Raw genomic sequence first — 24,911 nt, forward strand, 5'->3', positions numbered from 1 at the left:
GAGAGGAGGCTGACAGTGGGGAAGACTGAGCAATCTATATGCAGTATAAGGTGAAAATATATACATGTGCATTGTACAGTTTTGCTTCTTGCTATGGAGTGTGAGAACTGGAATGGTCCCATGTCACTGCCAGACACCATAAGAACAATGAATTTTCCTGAAGTTCTCTAGCCATACTAATCACTATTCTTCTGTCATTCACTAGAATGCAGAACACGTCACAACTATTAATGTAGCAGTGAACGGTCTGGCATTGGGTGGGGGAGGTAAAAGAAGTAAATGGTATAAAATGACTGACAATAAGTACTAAAAGTACATATTAAAATTACTGTATAGTTCTGTGTAAAATAATATTTAGTTATTGATTATAAACTGAATGGAAAAATAAGTTTGAAGATTTCATATGGTATGTAAAGTTTTAGAATTCAAATTAATAAAATTCTCATAATCTAGGTCTATAATTGACTAGACCTGTGTTAACTTAGACTTACAAATAAGGAAGGTATTAGCAGAAGAAATTAGGCTAAGTACATTATTTTGAAAAGGATAACTTTACATTGTCTTTAATCATTAGCGATATATAGATAAACATTTGTATTTAATATACTGAAAGACAACTATGGCTGGTTTACAAAACATTTATAACTTCCACATAACCTATGTGAAACACCAGAAAACAAAACATAGTTTCTCTGAAGAAAATCAAAAGAGAAGGAAATGCGAAAAATAGTATAAGATGAGAAACATGATTGACAAACCACTTGTAAATATTAAACAATAAATATAAAAGGGTTGACAGTGTTGGAATTTTCCCCAGTTCTGTGCTCCTGGAAAATAGCACCAGTTAAGAAATCCCTGACGGTGTTTTATGAAAACGGTTTACAGCAAAGAACCGCCTTTCCCCACATAACTTAGCTAACAGTCTAAGTTATCTTTCTCCACACAATTTAGATAACAGTATGACCCCCTTGCTGTCCGTGGCAAGGCCAGATATAGACCCTTTAAGTTCCCATTGTTTATCTTATAAATGATTAGCTGAACTATTTATCCTCAAAACTGTCTACACATAGATATAAACATGTACTGGTTAGTTAAAAACCACCTGTCACCTGTAAAAGCACACCACCTATAACTTCTCTGTTCCTCTCTATAAAGTCTAAGGCAAAACCAAGCTGTGAGACTCCCTGATCTTTGCATCTGGGGTTCTGTTCCTGTTTCAGCAGCCTGACTAAGACCAAGTCCCTTAGTTGTTTGTTTTTTGTCTTTGTGTTGTGCCGTAACCTGGATAGGACTGGAAGCCCATCTCTGGACCCCCATCTTCTCCCCTCAGCGACTGAGGTCGCTCCAGCCAGTTGTGCCCCACAATTTGGGCATCCCACAGTGAAAGCAGTGCCTGAGTCCTGTGCTCCGGACATTGTTCATGACAATATGGTAAAGATTCGATGGTAATTGTTTGTTTTACTGCTCTTTTGGTTTGGTTGCCAGCTTTTGTTTAACCTTGTTACTAGAAGAAATGCCAATGCACACCTTGACCCCCTTCAAAATCCCTGTGAATTATATGTTTTGCCATTATAGCAACAATTCAGTTCATTATCTCCATTTGGCATAGTTTTACTAAGGATTGTGTCTCTCACCACAAGTTAACTCCTCCTGCTCCTTCTTTATCTCCAGCAAATTCACACAATTTCTTCACTCAAAACCATCTTTGAATACCATCACTGCCATTTTTCTTACCAACGATTCCTCCTTATTCTGTGTTTTTCTTTGTTCACTTTTGGACCTTACTCCTCCTCTTTACCCTACCCTGGTTCCATTAAATTCTCCTGCTTCCCAGTTTTCCATTCCAACCCATATTATTGGCCTTTCCCTACCTGTAATGAAAAGTCAGTGAACTGAATACCCATTTGAACAAGTACACTTTAAGCCTTTGTCTCGCTTAGATTTACATAGTACTGTCAACGACTTTAAAGACACCTGTAACAACAAGGAAGAATTTAGTAACAATTCAGTCTGGTCATCAGCACATGTTCTCCCAGGCTCCACTGATTTATATCCACTTGTGCAGCTGCTTGTGGGCCTGGGAAATGGACTATCAAAAAAGTCAGAACAGTCCTGAGGCTTACAGGCAGGCTAAAGCCATTGGAGGAACAGCTTATTAGACAGAGATGCAACATATCATAAGACGGAGAGATGAATCCAGCGTTAATTACAGATGTAGATTAGAATATGTTTGAAAGGGCCAGGCGTGGTGGCTCACGCCTGTAATCCCAGCATTTTGGGAGGCCAAGGCAGGCAGATCACGAGGTCAGGAGATCAAGGCTATCCTGGCTAACATGGTGAAACTCCGTTTCTACTAAAAATACAAAAAATTGGCAGGGCGTGGTGGCGGGCACCTGTAGTCCCAGCTACTCGGGAGGCTGAGGCAGGAGAATGGCGTGAACCTGGGAGGCGGAGCTTGCAGTGAGTGGAGATCACACCACTGCACTCCAGCCTGGGCAGCAGAGTGAGACTTTGTCTCAAAAAAAAAAAAAAAAAAAAAAAAAAAATGTTTGAAAGAACAACTCTGATGCTGATGTTCTTGAGGGCTGAATCACCTCTGCCGTTGGTGTTAGGTTTCTTAAGATCTTACAACAAAGATTACAGATATTATTTAAAAACGTAATGTAAAGTGGTGGAAGACTACTATCTCTGAAATACAGTCACTAGCTCAAAACCCTAAGGGCTCCATTGCAGACAAAGCCTAGTCAACACAATGCAATCTCAAGCCTTTATAATTCAAACAATTAGAGTAAAAGGTGCTAGAGCAATCTGCTCCCTAAAAAATCATTTTATGGAGAGACACTTGCAGATAGTATAAAGAAACATATAACCTGGCCTTAAGATGCAAAAGGGAGCAAGAGTCAAAAATTCATCTTTCCAGTGGTATTCCTTCACACAACCATTACCCTTGTGCAGAAGGAGATGCAAAAATCATCCCATGAATGGATTCCCCTTCATCTTCCCAGTGAACACAAAAGCAAACTTTCCTCCTATTCTCCACCCACCCTCACTTGGAGCAGGCAAACCATACCTGTGGTGGGACTTGATCTACCTTATGACTTGAGTTTATCTAAACAATCTTTTGTCTCAGTAGGACTTCTCATTAACCTGTATAGCTTTATGCTTAATTTCACTAATCCAGTAAACCTGGAAAAATATATTATTTCCAACTGGAATATCAGTATTCTTTGTTTTCTTCAACTTCGCTGGCCTACTATGCTCCTTTGCACCTGAACAGTTCTTATTAGCCATGAGGCAGTGGTTGCTCTTGTCAACACGTTCCACCCATCCCTTTAGTGAAGCAGTCCTCAACCTTTTTGACACCACGGACAGGTTTCATTGAAGACAATTTTGCCATGGGGGACATGATTTTGGGATGAAACTGTTACAACTTAAATCATCAGGCATTAGTTTCTCAAAAGGAGTGTACAACCTAGATCCCTCACATGCACAGTTCACAATGGGGGTCACACTCCTATGGGAATCTAATGTCAGTGCTGATCTGACAGGAGGTAGATCTCAGGCGGTAATGCTCACTAGCCTGCTGTTCACCTCCTGCTGTGTGGCCTGGTTCCTAACAGCCCACGGACTGGTAATGGTCCACAGCCTGGGGTTTGGGGACCCCTACTTTAGTGGAAACAAAGGGGTTCAGGACAACTGCAAGAATATCCATAAAAAAGAAACCCAAATCCCAAGACCCCATTAGGGTCTTTACTCAAGGAATTAGTAATTATCCCTCAAAGCTAACGAAACTCCGTGACTGACAAATGTGTTAACATAGCTGCTTTCCAAGTATTCTTCCCCTTGTCGATCTCCTTTAGAGTTAGAACTCTACTTAAATTTAAGAGAGAACAATTGCTAGCACCCGAGGCTGAAAAAACTAATTGGAACAGGCTGAATTTTTTTTTCAATTGAGATGGTCTTTGGAGATACCTAGACAGCTGCCTGATTTCTCCTTAGTCCTTTGCAGTGCACTTCAGTCTCCACAGTATTATTTATATATCATGGCACAGAAAAAAAGTCTCCTTCACAAATATTGGTGCAGATGCTTCAGCAGTCATCTAAGCAGGTAATCTCAACTTCCCCCATTTAACAGAAACATAATCCTGCCAAAAATATAAAGGTAGGGCAAGAACAAGAGCTCGTTTTTACGAGTGAGTGAACCAAAATTTTAGAATGAAAGCTGGAAGCTCTCTATTTCTATCTCTGTATGTTCACATGTGTGTGTATGTGTTCCATGAATGGGACACATATGCAAAGCAGCCCCCAAATGCAGAAGGAATGGAGACATCAAATAACAAGGCAGACAAATCCAGTTTATCAGTAAAGCATGAATTATTTAGGAACTAAAAAAGGGAAGCATGATCTTGGGTGGCAAGACAGGTAGATCTCCACAGCATTACATTCCAAACTCAGGGCTTATATACCATGGGGAAAAGGGGAACATGCTCGATAGAGTCTACTAAAGGTAACTCCAGAACAGGCAAGAATGCTATGTGCATCATACGCTATGATTTGTGCAATAACAGCAAGATTGTATTGATTTAAAGGCAAGATGTATAGTGAGTACACATTTTTACACTAAGGACAGTAAATAAAGTAGGAATAAGGAGGCACTCATGCAACTGGGGTTAATCAGAAGTCTACATGGTGAATTAGCATCAGAATGGAGTACTTTTATCTTTATAGTGTACATGAATGTATGTAGGTTATATGTGTAATATTATCCTTCCTTCAAGTAGTATTCTCAAATTATATGATAAATCTCTAAAAGGAGATCTATTTCGACTAGTTTACAGATAAATAAGCGCTTATATAAACTGAATATTCTTAAGATTCTTAGAAATTAAGGAAATTGAATTTCTAATACTTTCAGTGTGGAAAAAAGTATTCTTATATAAACTACTAAGCTCAATGTTTAGCTTCTATAAACTCAAATGTTTGTAACTCAAATGTTTTCAAGAATTCAAGTACACATAAATTAGGTAAGTCTTTGGCAGCAAGACTCATTTAATATTGTTCTTTTATCAAAAACAGGGATGTTCTGAGTTACTTGTGTTAACACATGTTTTTATTCTACTTGGGCACGTTCACCCTAAACTTGTACAGGTTTACTCATCAAATAAGCTTGCATTACATATAATAGATATCTAAGATGATTATGAAATGTTTAATCAAATTGAATCATTATTCTGACAAACTTTAATTCAACAGTTATTCTGTTTTGTAGCATGACAATTGGTTTGAAGATATTTTCCAAGACATTTAGTAACTTAAAACCTTAGACTTACGTTAATTAAGATATATAATGGGAAGTCATTAAATATCTAGATTATTTCTAGTAAAAAAAGGATACTGAAGCATAATTACGAGCTTTATACTTTTTCTCTTATTTTGATGGTACAGAGAGACTGTATACATATCTGAAGGAAGTGTATGGCTATAAAAAGTTTTAACATGTAAGTTGTAAGACTAGCTCTGTTAGTCTGTTACAAAATGCTGGTGTAGAAAAGATAGTTCATACTTATCCACCTCATAGATTTTCTGGGAAGTAGAAGCTACTGTGGTTAAAAATTATAACCAATGTAGGTAAGAGAGACTCTACTAGGAGCAATTGTGGCCAAGAGGAACAATTTTATATGCAATGTATGGAAAAATAGGACAACTTTGTTCCAAAGTAAAATGACTGGTTTATCCAGAATAAGAAAGAGGAGAGTGTGTGAAAAAATCTAAATGGATATAGAAAGTTGTAGAAGGTTCAAGGAAAAAGAATTTCATATGTCAGGCTAAGGCTTGATGGATTTATTTAAGGTTAAGAAGAGCTTTTGTATTAAAATTATACTAATACAAAATTAGATTAGATTTGATTTTCTTTCTGTAAAAATGACAAAATTTACATGGATTATTGGTCTTCTCTTAAGAGTTTAGAAAAGGTTTTTCTTTACCTTCTGAGTAATCTGACAAAAATACAAATAGTTACCAGAAGAGTTAACTGTGTTGTGTGTTGACTCTATCATGTCCTTCTTACCAGAATAGTTAACTGTGTCTTACCAGAATAGTTAACTGTGTTGTGTGTTGACTCTATCATGTCCTTCATTAATTAAAAGAACAAAGTCTTCCTACTTTTGATCAAATTTCATAATTTCTAACACTTTGCTGTCCTCAAATCAAATTCTAAATTATATGTTTTGCATCTAAAACTGTCTTTAGGATTTCACGGGGTACATGGAAAATCACAAAGAATTTATTTTTTTCACTTTATACAAGGAGAAATGCTAAAAATAATTATGTTTATTTCACATTTTGAATTAAGTAGGAAGAATTGTAAAATCAGAAGGGATGCTTAGCCTTCCCTGGGTTAATCAATGTGGGTAAAGTATTATTATTATAAAAATTCCAGAAACTACATGCTGTATGGGAAATTCCCAGGGAATCATCAATATCCTTACTGTCCATGTATTTTTTTCTATTTATGAGAGTCCCAGTAATGCTTTGCCTGATTTTAGATAAAAACAATATGGTGTTTTTCAGTCATAATTTCAGTAAATGTTTTAAAAATATTAACCTGATTGTAATTGTATCCTTTAACAAATTAAAGAATTCAAAATTCAATAAGTTCTAGGGCAGTGGTTCAATTGAGGATTCATATCATTTAACCTATGAAGTTTAATTCATATGTTTAGGACTTACTCCGGGCTTACAGAATCTTTTTACTTTATAATCTTGATATATTCCAGCTTGATATATTCTAAACTTGATATAATCTTGATATATTCTAATTTATGATATTGATACAATTTTTATAATCTTGATATACCATGTTTGGTATATTCATGGTACATTAAATTTAGGGAAATTTGATGTTATATCTGAATATTGTTTTCTCTCTAAAGATATGGCCATCCATTTTCATATATGTTTGCAGATATTTTATCTAAAACATTTTTGGATTGACTATTTTGTTTTCCATGCCATGGAAACAACCATTTATCCTTATTAGTTGAGTTTTTTGTGTAATTAAGTCACATCAGATCTTTCACTTTTAAAAATTATTAGTAATAACTTGACCACAGATGCTTTAATCTACAAGTTGTTTTATTTTACTCTGATCCCTCCTTGGAAGCCCTTGCAAATCTGTCTTAGAGATTCAGGACTCTATGTCAGGTATATGTTTCTTATGGCATTCCTTAAAATACCATTGAAATCATACCAATGAATTGAATCAGGATTTCCAGCTCCAGTGAAGAAGCAGATGTGTTCAGAAAACTGCTAATCTAAGATCAAGCAAATTAAAAATTAATTACATATGAAGGAAAGAAGAAAGGAAGGAAGGAAGGAAGGAAGGATGGATAATTATGGCTCTGCATAGGATATTGCTAATATGTCAATATTCTATTTTCTGGATATTAATAATCCCTTTATATTTTCTCTTAATTGACCTATAATTCATACCAAGTTATTAAACTGTGCTTTTATAGAGAAATGAAATGTTCATTTTTTCCTTCCTTCCTGACCCCTCTGGAATTTAGAAACTTATCAGGTATTCTCATTTTCATGGCAATGTAATTATTTTTATAGACTCAATAAGAATCTACTCTTCTTATTAACAATACATAATTAGAAAAATTGATTATGCAACCCAGATGTTTATTGGAATATTTTATTTGAGAATGATACTCATTTTATCAGATTGCCCAGACATTTACATGGAGTGACCAAGTTGGTCTTAACATTTCTTTCCGCTTGACTCAACTTTAGACTGATGTTTTCCTGACTCTAGGCTCCTGGTTTCCCCATTCTTTTTTTTTTTTTTTTTTTTTTTTTTTTTTCATTTAGGGCACTTTTATTTGCAGCTAAGGAAAAAGGAAACTAGCATCTATTTAGAATGGGAAAGCATGTTTGTATGAAACCAAATGTTTCATCATCACTTATTTTCTATACTCTGTGCAATTGAGTGTTTTATATTTTTCATTTTCAACAGAGATTTGAATTTTAATAGTCCCAGAAATATAAAGAAGATGGCATTAAAATGTCCTATATGTTGGCAGTCCTACCCTGAAGACTTTTTGTGCTTATCTTGTGTTCTGAGCTACAGTTTCACAGAGACTAAATTAGAGTGACTGGACAACAGGAGAAAATAGAAACAGGAAATATTCATGTCAGCTGTTAAAAACCAGTTTTGTAAAGCAAGGCCTAAAAGTCCTATCTCTGGCATGTTTAGTATGGAACATACAGTTGATTGTCATTCAGCTACTAGAGAAAGGTATTCTACAATGGCAGATAGCCTTATCAAAACAATTAGCTGGTTTTCCCCACAGGGAATAGCAGTGGGTTAAGTAAGATTGAAGTGAGAGCTCTTATCGGTTTTCTCAGAAATGATTTCTCTATCATAGGTATTTGGCCAACTGATTAGGTCTAGCATGAACATATGATTTCTAAAATGAGCTGAGATCTGCTAACATGTTGCAAGGGAGCATCTAGTAGAAGCTGATCTCCAAGCAAAACCATCAATTTATTTAAGTTTCAAAAATTTTTTTTCCCATAAATATGTTCTTTAACATGCACATTCTGCTTATATTGTTTAGCGTGCTTTTCATTGTGCCTAAAAATTTGCAATATGGTGAAATAAAATATTTAAAAATGGTTGAATACCATATGAAAGATGAAATCTCATATTTATAGCATGTAATTCAATCCTCATGATTGCACTAAGAAACACTACTGTGTACCATTCATTTTAACAGACTTATTTATGATTAGCTTTATTAACAGTATAACATTTTCATGCAATCTTAAATTTTATGTTTTAATTTTCACAATGTTTGATTTAATTCAAATCAACAAATATTCAAGCCTACATGAGAGACAAATGAAATGAGACTACCTTTATATATAATCAGAAAAATCCTTTTAAGAGTAAAAAGTTAATATTGGGATTTAAAAACTTCAATTTCCAATGTTATTGCTGACAATCCAATCCAACTATATGTATATTACTTAGGCCACAGGACTGCCCATTAGTCTTTCTTGTCGGAGAGCAATTAACCTCTTGAACCATTTTTCCTCAGCATCAGCTTTCTCGATAAATAAATTTGGATGGGCCAGGGAATTGTCATCTTGGTACTTGATAGCAGTAGGGATGCTGCTGGGATCTATCTCTTTTTCAGTACTGGGTGGATCGGCAACTGCTGATGCTGGTCCTGATGTTGAAGTTGCCTGTTTCACTTCACTAGGTTCCACTGACTTTTTGACTTCTTTACTTGATCTGAATGTCTGCTGAACAAAAGAATCACTTTCAATAGCTTCAATTTCTTTCACTCTTTTTACTTGTTCTACCAGGGTGGGTTGGTCTTCCTCCTTTCTTCTCTTTGCTTCTTCCTCATTTCTTTCTTTGGCTTTCAATGCTTCATCAGCTTTTGCAGCAGCTTCAAGAACCAGCTGTAGTCTGGCTTTGGCCTGTTCAGCTGGTGGCAGATGTTCTAATCCAGCTTTGATGTTTCCAGATTCCCCACGTTTGATGTTATGTAATTCCTTGTCCTTCCCTTTGTCCTTCTCCTTTTCTCTTTTCTCTTTATCTCTGCCTTTACGTCGTTCTCTATCCCGAGATCGACTACGTGTTCTTCTGTGACTGGACCTTTCACTGCTACGACTGTGAGAACGGAGACGAGGTCTTGACCTGGACCTTCTTGTTCTGCTTTTCGACCTAGACCTCTGAGCTCTATAGGATTTCCCTCGACCCCTTGAACGACTTCGACTTCGTTTTCTTCTGGAGCCATAAGAAGAGCTACTGCTTGATCGATGCCTGCGTCTTCTATCAGAAGAATGTGAACGAGGCTGAAGATCTCTGGACCAGGATCTTGACTTTGATCTTGATTTCCTTCCTCCTTTCTTTCGGCTGTATGTTCTACTATCTGAAGAACTGCTTGAGGAGGACCGTCTACGGTGTTTCTTTTTTCTCTTGCTTCTGCTTTCCTCTTCAGTATCTGATGACCGACGTCCCATTTCTTTGGGCTCACACCTTCCGCTTCCGTGCAAGCGCCGCAGACCCCCGAGACGTTTCTTTAGATCGGGGCGCCGCCGGCGTACACCGAACTTGCTTCAGTTTAAGCTCAGCGCCTTCCTGGTTCTGGTTTCCCCATTCTTAGAGCATTGTCTTTATAAAAACTTATGTTGAGATTCAAAAGATGATATCCCAAAGACTGGCACTTTGACATGCTGAGAAGCCTTAGCAGCTGCCTCAGCATCAAGGTCCCTCTAACCTAGTCTTATTCTCCCACCCCAAGAGCACAAAGGGACTCTAAAATGTTATCTGCATCCACTGAGGAATGCGAACACACCTGGATGGACGTTTACACAAGATAATACCTGCCTCTTGGGCTCGTTCAAGTTCCAAAGATAATCCTTTGCAAGTACACTTCTGTCTCCTGAGTCAATTTATTCTCCCTAATAATTATTTACCAGGTGGTCAGTCTGAAAGGGCTAAGAACACTGGGAAACATAAGATATGAAGCAGCCCACTCTCACTTTGAATGAATCAAACTCTCAGGTGGAGTTTCTCTTAATAACTCCCATGCATAAGAGGCTTTGCTTGTCTCAATCTTTGTTGTCTGGTTAGTTCTGGGAAAGTTTAATTCCAGGAGGAACTACCTGGTGTCACAGATTAACGGGGCTGACTGGTGGTCCCTCACAAACTTGTGGGATACTGGAGGCACTGTACATGCAAACACCATCCTTAACCATCTGTGGCAACAACAGTCTTTTGCTATCTCAGTCTTTTTCTTGGAGTAAATTTTTGGGGGGATCAGAAGGGACTACATATTCTGTCCCCAGTTTATAAATGACACTTAAATCCATGATATTCCAAGCCTGGAATGAATACCACCTCTGCAGCTTTCTATGAAAAAAAGGAAAAAAAAAGTTTATTTTTGAGTTTCCTATGGAATAAACAAATTGGCTGTATTTAAAAGAAAAAAAATACTTGGAGCACTCTCAGCTTAAACAACTATCTTATTGGACCTATGAAAAGAGACAAAAGAAAGATATAGCCTTAGAAATTCTGTTGGCAAACCAAAACCAAAACTAAATGAAGAAAAATACCCAGAACTCAGATTTTAAACAGAATTAACTAAAATCTTGCCTGCTTTGGATCCTCTTTGGTATTTACAAAGAAGACATTCCAGCTTGTAGTCTAGAGGCTAAGATGGCCAAGATTCTACATTTTCACTGATGTGGCTGGGGTGTGATTCCCAGTCTGAGAACCAGTCCCTTGAAAATGTAAATCTTCTAACTCAAAATTTTTTAAGAAAATATTCATTAAAAAATCTTAGTACCCATTTGTTTTGTAATCCTTTCTATCCTTATAGATTATATTTCATGTTTTACTAAGTATTTTTTAAATCTTCAACCGTGGGACACTCAAGTTGTAGTAGGCCTTTGTGCGTAGGTGGTCAGCTGAGAAGCAGCTGAGAAGTGGGCAGATGAGAACACATGAACACAGTGGGGAACAACACACACTGGGGCCTTTTGGAGGGTGGAGGGTGGGAGAAGGGAGAATATCAGTAAAAATAAATCATGGGTACTAGGCTTAATAGCTGATGATGAAATAATCTGTACAACAAATCCCCATAGCACAGTTAACCTGTGTAACAAACCTGCAGTTGTACCCCTGAACTCAAAATAAAAATATAAAAAAGAAAGAAAGAAAGAAATATGGATTGTATTTCATTTGCAACCACTGAAACATCCTAATTTATGAGCTGTCCTTGGGAGTGGTCTGGATCTTGAGAGGTTTGCAGCTTTTGCTCCCTCTTTGGAGGCATTGGTTAAAGCCATAAAGGGCTTCTTGGTTTTATTTTCATGTGTGATTGTTTTTGTTTTCATTCATCTGTTTAGGTGTACCTTTGATTTAAAACTTTGGTTTATATCTACAGTGTGATAGTACTTTTTTTTTCAGTTTGCCTGGTTTCTTCCACTGGGCCAGAGAGACAGCCTAGCTCCTTATTGATCCTGTGAGAGGAGGAGGAGGGCCCCTCACAGGTGACAAGGGGAGGCACAGCTCTGCAGCAGCTGTTCTCTGGGCTTCAGTGAAAGGCTGACTGCTCCCAAGATGGAAAGCTTGCTACTTAACTGAGATGTTTATTTTCTTAAGTTTTAAAAGTTCTTTGTATATTTGGGATAATAGTCCTTTAACAGTTGTGTCTTTTTCAACTATTATCTCCCAACCTATGGCTTATCTTCTCATTTTCTTGACATTATCTTTTGCAGAGCAGAAGTTTTTAATTTGAGTGAAGTCCAGCTTAATTATTTTTAAATGTATTTTGCTTTTGGTGTTGTATCTAAGAAGTCATCACAGTGTCCAAGATTATCTAAGTTTTCTTCTCTGTTATCTCTTAGGAGTTCTGTAGTTTTGCATTTTACATTTGGGTCTATAATCCATTTTAATTTTTGTGAAGGATGTAAGAGTTGTGTCTAATTTAATTTTTGCTGCATGTTATGTCCAGTTCTTTCAGCACCATATGTTGAAATGACTATCTTTCCCTCATTGTATTACCTCTTTTTTAATAATTTGACTATATTTATGTAGCACTATTTCTGAGTTCTCTTTTCTATTTATGACCGATTTGTCTACCTTTTTGCCTATCACATTGTCTTGATTACTGTAGGTTTAAATTAAATCTTGAAGTCAAGTAGTATCGGTATTCCAAATTCTTCTTCATATTTTGTGGGCTCTACTGAATTTTTTGCCTCTTCATATAAAATTTAGAGTAACTTTATCAATATCCACAAAATAATTTTCTGGGATTTTTATTGGCATTCTATTATATCTATAGATAAAGTTGGAAAAAACTGACATTTTGACAATGCTTTTTCTTCTTATCCATGAACATGGGATACCTTTCCATTTACTTAATTTATCTTTCATTTCTTTTATCAGTTTTGTAGTTTTTCTCATATAGATCTTACACATACTTCGTTATATTTATACCAAAGTATTTCATGTTAGAAGGAGCTAATGTCACTGGTATTGTGTTTTTAATTTCGAATTTTACTTGTTCATTATTAGTATATAAAAAAGCAATTGGCTTTTGTATATTAGCTTTATATCATACAACCTTGCTATACTCATTTATAAGTTCCAGTTTTTAAAATTATTTTTATTTTTTATTTTTATTTATTTATTTTTGAGACAGAGTCTCTCTCTGTCACAACTGTTTTTATTTTTTATATAGATAATCATTCATCTTTGAGCAGATATTCTCATTTCTGCCTTCTCAATCTGTATATATTTTACTTTCTTTTTCTGTATTACTGCATTGGCTAGGACTTGCAGTATAATGTTGAAAATTAGTGGTGGCGGCCGGGCGCGGTGGCTCAAGCCTGTAATCCCAGCACTTTGGGAGGCCGAGACGGGTGGATCACGAGGTCAGGAGATCGAGACCATCCTGGCTAACACGGTGAAACCCCGTCTCTACTAAAAAAATACAAAAATACTAGCCGGGCGAGGTGGCGGGCGCCTGTAGTCCCAGTTACTCGGGAGGCTGAGGCAGGAGAATGGCGTAAACCCGGGAGGCGGAGCTTGCAGTGAGCTGAGATCCGGCCACTGCACTCCAGCCCGGGCTACAGAGCGAGACTCCGTCTCAAAAAAAAAAAAAAAAAAAAAAAAAAGAAAATTAGTGGTGGCAAAGGTCATCCTTACCCTGGTCTTTTCTTAGTGAGAAAAGTTTAAATTCCTCACCATTACGTATAATGTTAACTGTAGTTTTTGTTGTGAATACACATTGAAGAATTTCTTCTTCATTACTAGGTTACCTAGAGGTTTTTTGTTGTATCATGAATGGATATTGAATTTTTCAAGTACTTTTTCTGTATCTATTGATAAGATGTTTTTTCTTCTTTAGTCTGTTGATATGATGGATTATAAATTGATTTTTGAATGTTTAAGCAGCCTTGCCTACCTGGATATATCTCAGTTGGTTGTGATGTATGATTCATTCTATATATTATTTGGCTTAAATTTTTGGTGTTGTACAGAGAATTCTTGTATCTATGTTTATGAAAAATATTGGTCTGTAGTCGTATTTCTTTGTACTGTTTTTGCCTGGTTTGGGCATTAGATTAATGCTGGCCTCATAGAATTTGTTAGGAAGCATTCACTTTGATTCTATAATCTGAAAGGCATTGCGAGAATTTAGTAAAAATTTTTTTTCTAAATTCCATATTAGAATTCACCAATAAACCCATTTAGGCCTCATACGTTCTGTTTTTGCACATTATTAATTATTCACTATAAAAATAATTATAGGTCTATTTAGATGGTTAATTTCTTCTTGTCTGAATTTTGGCCGATTGTGTCTTTCAAAAAACTGGCCCATTTCATTTAGGTTTTCAAATTTGTGATTATAGAGTTGTTCAGAGTATACTTTTATTATTTTTCAGTGTTCATGAATTCTGTGCTAATAAGCCCTCTTTCATTTCAGATGTAATTTGTTTCCTTTCTTTTTTTCTTATTAAAGTGGCAAAAGTGTTATTAATTTTATTGATTTTTTTCAAATAAGCGGTTTGGGGTTTTATTGACTTTTTTCTATTGAACATCTGTCTTTTATTGATTTCTACTTTAATATTTCATTTCTTCTGCTCATTGTAGATTTAATTTACTATCATTTTTCTAGTTTCCTAAGGGAAGTCCTTCTATTATTGATTTTAGAACTTTATTATTTCTATTTTATATTCAAATCTAGAAATTTCTAAGCATCATTTTATTATAGTCCACAAATTTTGATATATTTTACTTTCATTTTCATTTAGTTCAAAATATTTTCAAATATCTCTTGACAGTTTTTCTTTGACTCATGTGTTATGTAGAAGTGTGTTGTTTAATATACATGTATTTTTCAATTTTTTCTCTTATCTCCCCTGTATTGATTTCTAATTTTATCCCATTGTGGTCTAAAAATTGACATTGTTTGTTTAATCAATTATCTTAAAATTTATAACAATGTTGCTTTCTCAAGATTTTACAAGATTTGTCTATATTGTTCTTTCATTTACATTTACTGCCTTCACAATGCATGCAGCTTAGAAATTAAGTAACAGAAGAGCAAAACATTCAGTTATTGAACTTCAGTTTGTATTATTAGCAGTGCAGTTGTGTAATACACAGGGCATGGAAGACAAAAACTATATAGGACAATCGTATTGTTTTGTTGTTGTATAGATGTGCATGTATGTGTTATTGCAAAGGGTCAATCTAGAATTCTGTGTTTACCAGAAACAAAGATATCTATAGCATCTAACCTCTATTATTTTCTTCTTTATTTACTCTCTTTCTGGTTGGAAGAAAAAAAAAAGGCAGCATTTTGTTCCCAGAAGACAATAGTATGCCTATTTACAAATGAAGGTGTTTTTACCATTGGGTCAGAAACTATCAGATATTCACTGATGCCTGTTTCCTCTTTTCTCTGGGCATGTAGCATTTCCTACTTTCACTGTAGATAAAGAATCTGAGTTATAATTGTAGTGATATCATCTGCGTGGCAGTGATTATTGTTTTCTTTTTGCTTCTTTGCCTAAACTTTTTCTTTCTCCTCTTTCTTTTTCTTTCTTTCTTTCCTTCTTTCTTTCTTTCTTTCTTTTTCTTTCTTTCTTTTCTTTCTTTTCTTTCCTTCCTTCCTTCCTTCCTTCCTTCCTTCCTTCCTTCCTTCCTTCCTTCCTCCTTCCTTCCTTCCTTCTTTCTTTATTTTCTTTATTTTCTTTTCTTTCTTTTCTTTCTCTTTCTTTCTTTCTTTCTTTCTTATTTCTTTCTGTCCTTTTTCCTTCTTTTTTTCTTTCTTTCATTCTTTCTCTCTTTCTCTTTCTCTTTTTTCTTCTATCTCTTCCTGGCAGTACTGCAGTGCCTGGTTAATGTATGGAGTAGACAAAATAAACTTGTGTTCCATTTGCTATTTCAAACAATCCATTTAATATTGTCCTGAGAAAGAGAATATATAAGATATTTAACTGATAAGAACAGATACTATACTTGACCTTAATCAAAAGACTGAGAAGTGATTTCTTTCTTTTGCTTGATGCAATCTCTGATGACAAGGTTCTAAGAGGTGGTGGACCCTCAGAGGTAAATAGCCAAGGTCTTTGAGTTACTACTTACAGGAAAGGGAGAGATTGTCAGCCAGTCTGAACCGTAAGTTAGGACCATTACATGAGAAGATTATACAATTATATTTTATTAAGCCACTAAAATTTTGGAGATTTTTAGATAATTAAGTCAAGACTCCTGAACAATACAACCATAATATGCTTAGCTACACAGAATTGAACAATCATAGCTATACATATATCTAATCAAGATTATATTAAGTGTGATCTTTGAACAAATGTGACAGAGGTGTCACCTCTATTATAATTAGCATGTCTGGCCAGATATAGCTAATAAAACATTGTGATGATTCTGACATGACTATATCATCAGCCTTCAGCAACTATAATACATAGAAGACAATAAATGATAATCCAGATGTTGATGATATAAGCACAATTCAGAGAAAAACATTTTTCTAAGCCCTTTATCATAAACCATTTAATACATGTTTATGTGTATTAAGGCCCTAACTTAATTATTTTTTTTAAATGTTTGTAAGTTAAACATAGCTTTTACTTATTCCTTGGTTTAGGAAAAAAAATAGTTTGTAGTAAAGTCATGCTTGCAGATACTCATATAGAGAAATGGAGACCTAAATAATTTGGATCAACCTCCCTGCTAAGAAAAGCTAGAAATTTAGGAAATATTTTTGGTTTTTTTGTTTTGTTTTGTTTTGTTTTTTAAACTCATTAGGTAGAAACAGGAAACTAATAAGGCAGTGAAGGAGCATAGAAATAAAAAAAGGAGTAGTACTGGTATTTAGCTACTTTTCCCCTAGAAGCATCTAGTAATTTTGGAAGAGGAAGCTGATATATAAAAAAAGTTAAACAGATACTTTGACAGCCTCGAGGAAATAGGGAACAACAACAAAAAAATGGAATCCAGAAAAATGGCAAGTAGAAGAAGCTTTTAAATCCCCTACACTTTATCTTAAGACCATAAAATGATAATTTATACTGGTGAGAATGAATCAGAAATATACTAGCATGTTCAAAAACTGCAGCCTTGCTCTAAATAATCTAAACTTTTCTGAACAGATTAAGGTTATCACAGGTTGCTATTGCCCTTGACATACAATAAAAGTAAACAAATACCCTCTTTACAGGGATGTAAATTAATTCTACTCCTTGAAATATCTCTACAATTCTTATATGTTGTATTCACTATACCCCTTACTTGGAAGGAAACAAAATTCATTATTATTACAAAGCAAAACACAATAAAAAATAAAAATAGACCTGGAAGAGGTCCAGAAAATGTAATTATGTAGATAATGCTTAACATGTTCAAAAAGATAGAAGATAGACAAATATGGCAGAGAACTGAAAAGTATATAAATCAATAAAATAAATGTGTTTAACAAAAGAATACACTAAACTGAAGAGAGAATAATGAGCTGGAAGACAGGTTTGAAGAAAATATCCAGAATGAATATAAGAAGTAAAACATGAATAAAAATTAAGTGATAGAGGATAATACATAGTTACAGTTATGTGGTCTAATCTGGGTAACTGGAGACTGAAAAATAAGAGAGAGAAAATAAGGCTGAATAGTTGAAGAAACAATGCCTGAGGATTATTCAAACAGATGAAAGATAGCCAGCTAAAGCCTTAGAATCCAAATAAGAATGAGGCAAAAACAAACTAATGTAGATTTATCACAATTAAGCTACCAAATAAAGGCATAGAAGAGTATACAAGGCAGCCAGGAATTGAAAAATAAGGATATCAGAGACAATAAGAATAGACTAAGTAAGCTCAATCTTCGCTGAAGATTTTTTCTTCAATTTATACCTAATTTTCAGTGGACTGAGCAACTAAATAGAATTCTTTAACCAGAGTCTTTGGAAGATTCATGTGAATCAGAAAGTAAAGTCAAAGTTTAGCTATACTAAGACAGTCACAACTTGAGGGAACAAGATCATGTAGAAAAAAGAACTTCAGAGAAATGATGTCAAAATCTGGTCTGTGTCGACCCACTAACGGATTTTTTTTTTTTCTTAGACTGCGCATGAGGCTAAGAAGCTATGAAACTAAGAACATTCAACAATACCTTTGTACTAGGAACACAAAGATTAGAGTTAAAAGACCATGAGGTCATTATCTGAGACCTCATACGGGGCACATTTTAAGAGTAAGGGCAAACCACAAATAATAAACCTTAATTAAAATTAAATGCAGCCCCTAATTATTACTATCTCTACCTCAAATAATGTAATCAGACTATATATAACCTTTCACTGTAGAAAGATAAAATCAAGATAAAATCAATGAAACCCGTTAGAACAGCACTTTCCAATAAAACTATGTTTTATGGTAGAAGCTGTACTGTCAAAAAGTGTAGTTACTAGCCATACAGATTATGAAGTTTCCGGATACAAGTAACTTGATTTATTACAGAAGTTATCCAGAGAGAAATAGAGAAGAGCAGTGAAGAAGCAGGTTAAGAAAGAGAAAGGGGCCAACCAAGGGTGTTATTTCAAGTAAAATTCCCATGTCACCCTGATGCCACAGGAAACTTTGAAACATAAATTGCACCATGGAACTTGTCCTACTTCAAAGAAGACCCTACAATGTTCTGTTTATTTACCAATCTCTCATTGAATATGGACTCTTCTAAAGGGCCAAAATTTCCTAGGAAATCTTGGTTCTTTCCATGCCTAAGTAGAGTCATCTGACGAAACTGTGATGTGAATGATAAGGATTGAAGTACAGGGAATATAGAGAATGGACAGAGGAATGAATACCCTGGGGTGCAAGTGCTGACAGCAGCCTCCACAGCAGAAAGGCAATGCACACAATGACAGCGATTTCTCACAAAAATTGTAGCAGCAACACCCAGGAACTTGTTAGAAGTGCGAATTCTCAGATCAACGTTCTCTATCTTGTCATTTATCTCTTTTTATATATTACTATTTTAAGTATTCTTTAAAATTTTATAATGTGGACTTTCGTTATCTGAAGCTCCCACAAATTATTATCTATGGTATTTTAAAAGTATTCCTTCAATCAGTATTTTTTTAACGTGCCAATAAATTTTTAATTCAATGTTGATTTTTTGACATCACATTATTTTGGTCCTTTCTGTCTTACTTAGGATTTTTCATTTATACATGAGCCACTCTATGTGTTTCAGGGAAGAATTTGAATCTTATACTATAATTATAATATAAGAACTGGGAGACCAAAGAATAGGGAGCGTGTTTCTGTTTTTCAGAAAAATGGAACGTGCAAGAATTTCAAGGGAGGCATCACAGGTGACAGCAACTTCTGAAAAACAGAGTATGTGGTTCTCAGAGAGATGGGTGAACAGTCCTGGCAAAACCCCACATCTGTCATATACAAATGCCACATGCCTATTCTAAGCCAAATAATAGTAATTTTGCTCATTTTGCTTTCCATCTCATCCAAGTTCTTCTCATTAGCTAACCCTAACTAAAACTCTACTGGAAGACAAGGAGGGAAAAATAATTTCTAGTCTTTCAACCCTTTGACACAGAGGGAATTTTAGAAGTTGGAATAAAACTTCACATCAAATAAAGTTTCTGCACACATTTTCCAATTATATCTTTTTTTTTTTTTTGCTGTTTGCCTGATGGATTTTTCTTCATCTTCTGAACCCTAACTGTGGGTTTGAAAAGTGTAGAGGGAAATTTATAGCACCAAATGCCCACAAGAGAAAGCTGGAAAAATCTAAAATTGACACTCTAACATCACAATTAAAAGAACTAGAGAAGCTAGAGAAAACACATTCAAAAGCTAGCAGAAGGCAAGAAATAACTAAGATCAGAGCAGAACTGAAGGAGATAGAGACACAAAAAACCCTCCAACAAATCAATGAATCCAGGAGTTGGTTCTTTGAAAAGATCAACAAAATTGATAGACCGCTAGCAAGACTAATAAAGAAGAAAAGAGAGAAGAATCAAATAGACGCAATAAAAAATGATAAAGGGGATATCACCACCGACCCCACAGAAATACAAACTACCATCAGAGAATACTATAAACACCTCTACACAAATAAACTAGAAAATCTAGAAGAAATGGATAATTTCCTGGACACTTACACTCTCCCAAGACTAAACCAGGAAGAAGCTGAATCTCTGAATAGACCAACAGCAGGCTCTGAAAATGAGGCAATCATTAATAGCTTGCCAACCAAAGAAAATCCAGGACCAGATGGATTCACAGCTGAATTCTACCAGAGGTACAAAGAGGAACTGGTACCATTCCTTCTGAAACTATTCCAATCAATAGAAAAAGAGGGAATCCTCCCTAACTCATTTTATGAGGCCAACATCATCCTGATACCAAAGCCTGGCAGAGACACAATAAAAAAAGAGAATTTTAGACCAATATCCATGATGAACATCGATGCAAAAATCCTCAATAAAATACTGGCAAACTGGATCCAGCAGGACATCAAAAAGCTTATCCACCATGATCAAGTGGGCTTCATCCCTGGGATGCAAGGCTGGTTCAACATACGCAAATCAATAAACGTAATCCAGCATATAAATAAAACCAAAGACAAAAACCACATGATTATCTCAATAGATGCAGAAAAGGCCTTTGACAAAATTCAACAGCCCTTCATGCTAAAAACGCTCAGTAAATTCGGTATTGATGGAACGGATCTCAAAATAATAAGAGCTATTTATGACAAACTCACAGCCAATATCATACTGAATGGGCAAAAACTGGAAAAATTCCCTTTGAAAACTGGCACAAGACAGGGATGCCCTCTCTCACCACTCCTATTCAACATAGTGTTGGAAGTTCTGGCTAGGGCAATCAGGCAAGAGAAAGAAATCAAGGGTATTCAGTTAGGAAAAGAAGAAGTCAAATTGTCCCTGTTTGCAGATGACATGATTGTATATTTAGAAAACCCCATTGTCTCAGCCCAAAATCTCCTTAAGCTGATAAGAAACTTCAGCAAAGTCTCAGGATACAAAATTAGTGTGCAAAAATCACAAGCATTCTTATACACCAGTAACAGACAGAGAGCCAAATCAGGAATGAACTTCCATTCACAATTGCTTCAAAGAGAATAAAATACCTAGGAATCCAACTTACAAGGGATGTAAAGGACCTCCTCAAGGAGAACTACAAACCACTGCTCAGTGAAATAAAAGAGGACACAAACAAATGGAAGAACATACCATGCTCATGGATAGGAAGAATCAATATTGTGAAAATGGCCATACTGCGCAAGGTGATTTATAAATTCAATGCCATCCCCATCAAGCTACCAATGGATTTCTCCACAGAATTGGAAAAAACTGCTTTAAAATTCATATGGAACCAAAAAAGAGCCCGCATTGCCAAGACAATCCTAAGTCAAAAGAACAAAGCTGGAGGCATCACGCTACCTGACTTCAAACTATGCTACAAGGCTACAGTAACAAAAAGAGCATGGTACTGGTACCAAAACAGATATAGACCAATTGAACAGAACAAAGCCCTTCGAAATAATACCACACATCTACAATCATCTGATCTTTGACAAACCTGACAAAAACAAGAAATGGGGAAAGGATTCCCTATTTAATAAATGGTGCTGGGAAAATTGGCTAGCCATAAGTAGAAAGCTGAAACTGGATCCTTCCCTTACTCCTTATACGAAAATTAATTCAAGATGGATTAGAGACTTAAATGTTAGACCTAATACTATAAAAACCCTAGAAGAAAACCTAGGTAATACCATTCAGGACATAGGCATGGGCAAGGACTTCATGTCTAAAACACCAAAAGCAATGGCAACAAAAGCCAAAACTGACAAATGGGATCTCATTAAACTAAAGAGCTTCTGCACAGCAAAAGAAACTACCATCAGAGTGAACAGGCAACCTACAGAATGGGAGAAAATTTTTGCAACCTACTCATCTGACAAAGGGCTAATATCCAGAACCTACAAAGAACTCAAACAAATTTACAAGAAAAAAACAACCCCATCAAAAAGTGGACAAAGGATATGAACAGACATTTCTCAAAAGAAGACATTCATACAGCCAACAGACACATGAAAAAATGCTCGTCATCACTGGCCATCAGAGAAATGCAAATCAAAACCACAATGAGATACCATCTCACACCAGTTAGAATGGCAATCATTAAAAAGTCAGGAAACAACAGGTGCTGGAGAGGATGTGGAGAAATAGGAACACTTTTACACTGTTGGTGGGATTGTAAACTAGTTCAACCATTATGGAAAACAGTATGGCGATTCCTCAAGGATCTAGAACTAGATGTACCATATGACCCAGCCATCCCATTACTGGGTATATACCCAAAGGATTATGAATCATGCTGCTATAAAGACACATGCACACGTATGTTTATTGCGGCACTATTCACAATAGCAAAGACTTGGAATCAACCCAAATGTCCATCTGTGACAGACTGGATTAAGAAAATGTGGCACATATACACCATGGAATACTATGCAGCCATAAAAAAAGGATGAGTTTGTGCCCTTTGTAGGGACATGGATGCAGCTGGAAACCATCATTCTCAGCAAACTATCGCAAGAACAGAAAACCAAACACCGCATGTTCTCACTCATAGGTGGGAACTGAACAATGAGATCACTTGGACTCGGGAAGGGGAACATCACACACCGGGGCCTATTATGGCGGGTGGGGGAGGGATTGCATTGGAAGTTATACCTGATGTAAATGACGAGTTGATGGGTGCTGACCAGTTGATGAGTGCAGCACACCGACATGGCACAAGTATACATATGTAACAAACCTGCACGTTATGCACATGTACCCTAGAACTTAAAGTATAATAATAATAAAAATTTTAATATAAAAGCATTAAATATTACAAAGTGTTTTTAAACTAAAAAAAAAAACCAGTATTATTGTAATTTTCATTTGTAACTTCACTTTTTAGTTTATATAGGATAAATAAATAAAGAATTATAAACACATGCTGATGGGCACAGAATATATTAAAAATACCATTTGTGGCATCAATACCATAGGAAAAAAAAAAGAAAATAAATAATACAGTGTATTTTTTGTAGCATCTCCTAATAAATGTAAACCTTGGTTAAGGAGGACTCTTAAAGGAAAGGGATGCTGTGGCAATGTAGTATAGTTTAGAAATAGCAATTTTGAAAAAAAAAATATTCCCAGCTCTTCAGGAATTAGTCATGTCACATAGAACAAGTTTTTAAATCTCCTTAGCATGTTGCCATGCACAGAGATATTTCTTAATAAATATTATGGTTATATCTATCATCCTCTTCATCAATATCCAAGTTTAACTTCTCTGAGAAAGAGACCCTTGATTCAATATATAGATTTGAGTCATTGAGTTCAAATAGCTCAATTTAATACCACATGGATTCTTTCTTTAGTCAGAACTTTGTAAAGATAACAGAGATTTCCTGAGAATTACTAAACCCATACTCTCTCTTAAAAGAGCTATAAATATTTTATTTAAATGCTGTTGGCCTTTAGATAAAAGAAAGTACTATCTCTATCTGCACTGATACATTTTTTCCTACTCTTTTAGAAATAAGTCAGTACAAATTTATTTTTCTTCAGTCCCAAGAAGAGTCCCCTGTTATGGCTCATCAAGTAAAGGGTATTTCACAAGGAAGGGATGGTTTTAATCTCTCCTATTGTTCCAAATAATCTAAATTCCAGATGGCATAGACACGAAGCTATGTTTTTAACTGAAATTAGAAATCTGCCATATCCTTCTCCAACAAAATGTTTCATTTCTACAAAGCATAAGAGGTGACTTGGAATTTTCTTGACCCAGTCTTATTTGTAATCCATTGTAAAATTTAAAAAAAAATAGTTAAGAACTCAGTGAAAAAGATAAACACACATCTTCCTTGGTTTCTTTGTAGCGGTGATTAAAGGACTTGTCTTCATGATCCATTTAGTCTCGTCGAATCTTACGAGAATCCCCAAGCTTTGGGGCCAACATTTACTAATACAAAATGTACTTTTAGAATGTATGGTTCTATTTTATATATTCCTGTCAGACTCTGAGAGAAAAAGTAATATTCGGAGATACTCAAATATTTTTGATGTCCTTTGACCAAATAACTTTAGTGCTGGTTTCCTAGTGCTACTCTAAGGACTATAACTGATTGACTTAAAATAATATAAATTTATTGTCTCACAGTTTTGGGTGCTAAAAGTTCGACATCATGGTCCATCAGGGTTGTTTGCTTCTGAAGGCTGTGAGGGAGAATCTGTTTCATTTCCTCTTTCTAGCTCCTGGTGTTTTGCTGGCAATTTTTGATGTTCTTTGGTTTGTAGATGTCTCTCTTCAATCTCTTCCTTCATAATCCCTTGACATTGCCCCTACAATTGTTTGTCTCAGTGATCAAGTTTCCCCTTTTTGTAAGAACAGAGTCATAATGGATCAGGACACACCTTAATGACATCACATTAAGTTGATCATCTGAAACCACCGAAAGTTTAAGGCAGATGTTTTGTTGAATATGATCCTACTACCCATCTTTCAGTTTACTCCTTTTGTCCTTCATATAGTAAAGGCGGGATCTTAAATACCCAGTTTAATTTCAAGATTGAAACAAAACGTCCACAAATAAATAGATAAATAATAATAATAATAATATACTTATTTAACTATATCAAATAAATAAATAGCTTAATTTTAGAAAGAAAAGTACCTCCCCACACTGTAGTGGACAACAAGAGTTCTAGCACCTCCGGAGAGACAATAAATGTGGCAGTGAGCCAGAC

The 24,911-nt window shown here is 35.4% G+C and overlaps 1 protein-coding gene, 1 long non-coding RNA gene and 1 other non-coding gene across 4 annotated transcripts in view; all 3 read right to left on the minus strand.

The window, feature by feature from the left end:
* LOC117098578 overlaps positions 1–24,500 on the minus strand; it is a 65,408-nt gene extending 40,908 nt beyond the window's left edge. For both annotated transcript variants that reach the window (XR_004443476.1, XR_004443475.1), the window contains exon 1: positions 24,323–24,500. This is a non-coding gene — a long non-coding RNA (uncharacterized LOC117098578). The remainder of the gene's footprint in view (positions 1–24,322) is intronic.
* Positions 8,775–10,175, minus strand: LOC117098577 (serine/Arginine-related protein 53-like). Its single transcript, XM_033237355.1, has one exon. The coding sequence runs from the start codon at positions 10,039–10,041 to the stop codon at positions 9,037–9,039; it is 1,005 nt and encodes a 334-aa protein (XP_033093246.1). The 5' UTR covers positions 10,042–10,175; the 3' UTR covers positions 8,775–9,036.
* Positions 15,898–16,087, minus strand: LOC117099526. Its single transcript, XR_004443860.1, has one exon. It is a non-coding gene; the product is annotated as a U2 spliceosomal RNA (small nuclear RNA).
* Positions 24,501–24,911: the final 411 nt, after the last annotated feature.

This window comes from Trachypithecus francoisi, unplaced genomic scaffold (genome assembly GCF_009764315.1).
Source record: "Trachypithecus francoisi isolate TF-2019V2 unplaced genomic scaffold, Tfra_2.0 Lachesis_group16, whole genome shotgun sequence".
Lineage (NCBI taxonomy): Eukaryota > Metazoa > Chordata > Mammalia > Primates > Cercopithecidae > Trachypithecus > Trachypithecus francoisi.

What these genes read in the sequence shown, in the direction of transcription:
- LOC117098577 (XM_033237355.1), bottom strand. Translation starts at nt 10,041, where the DNA reads ATGGGACGTCGGTCATCAGATACTGAAGAGGAAAGCAGAAGCAAGAGA.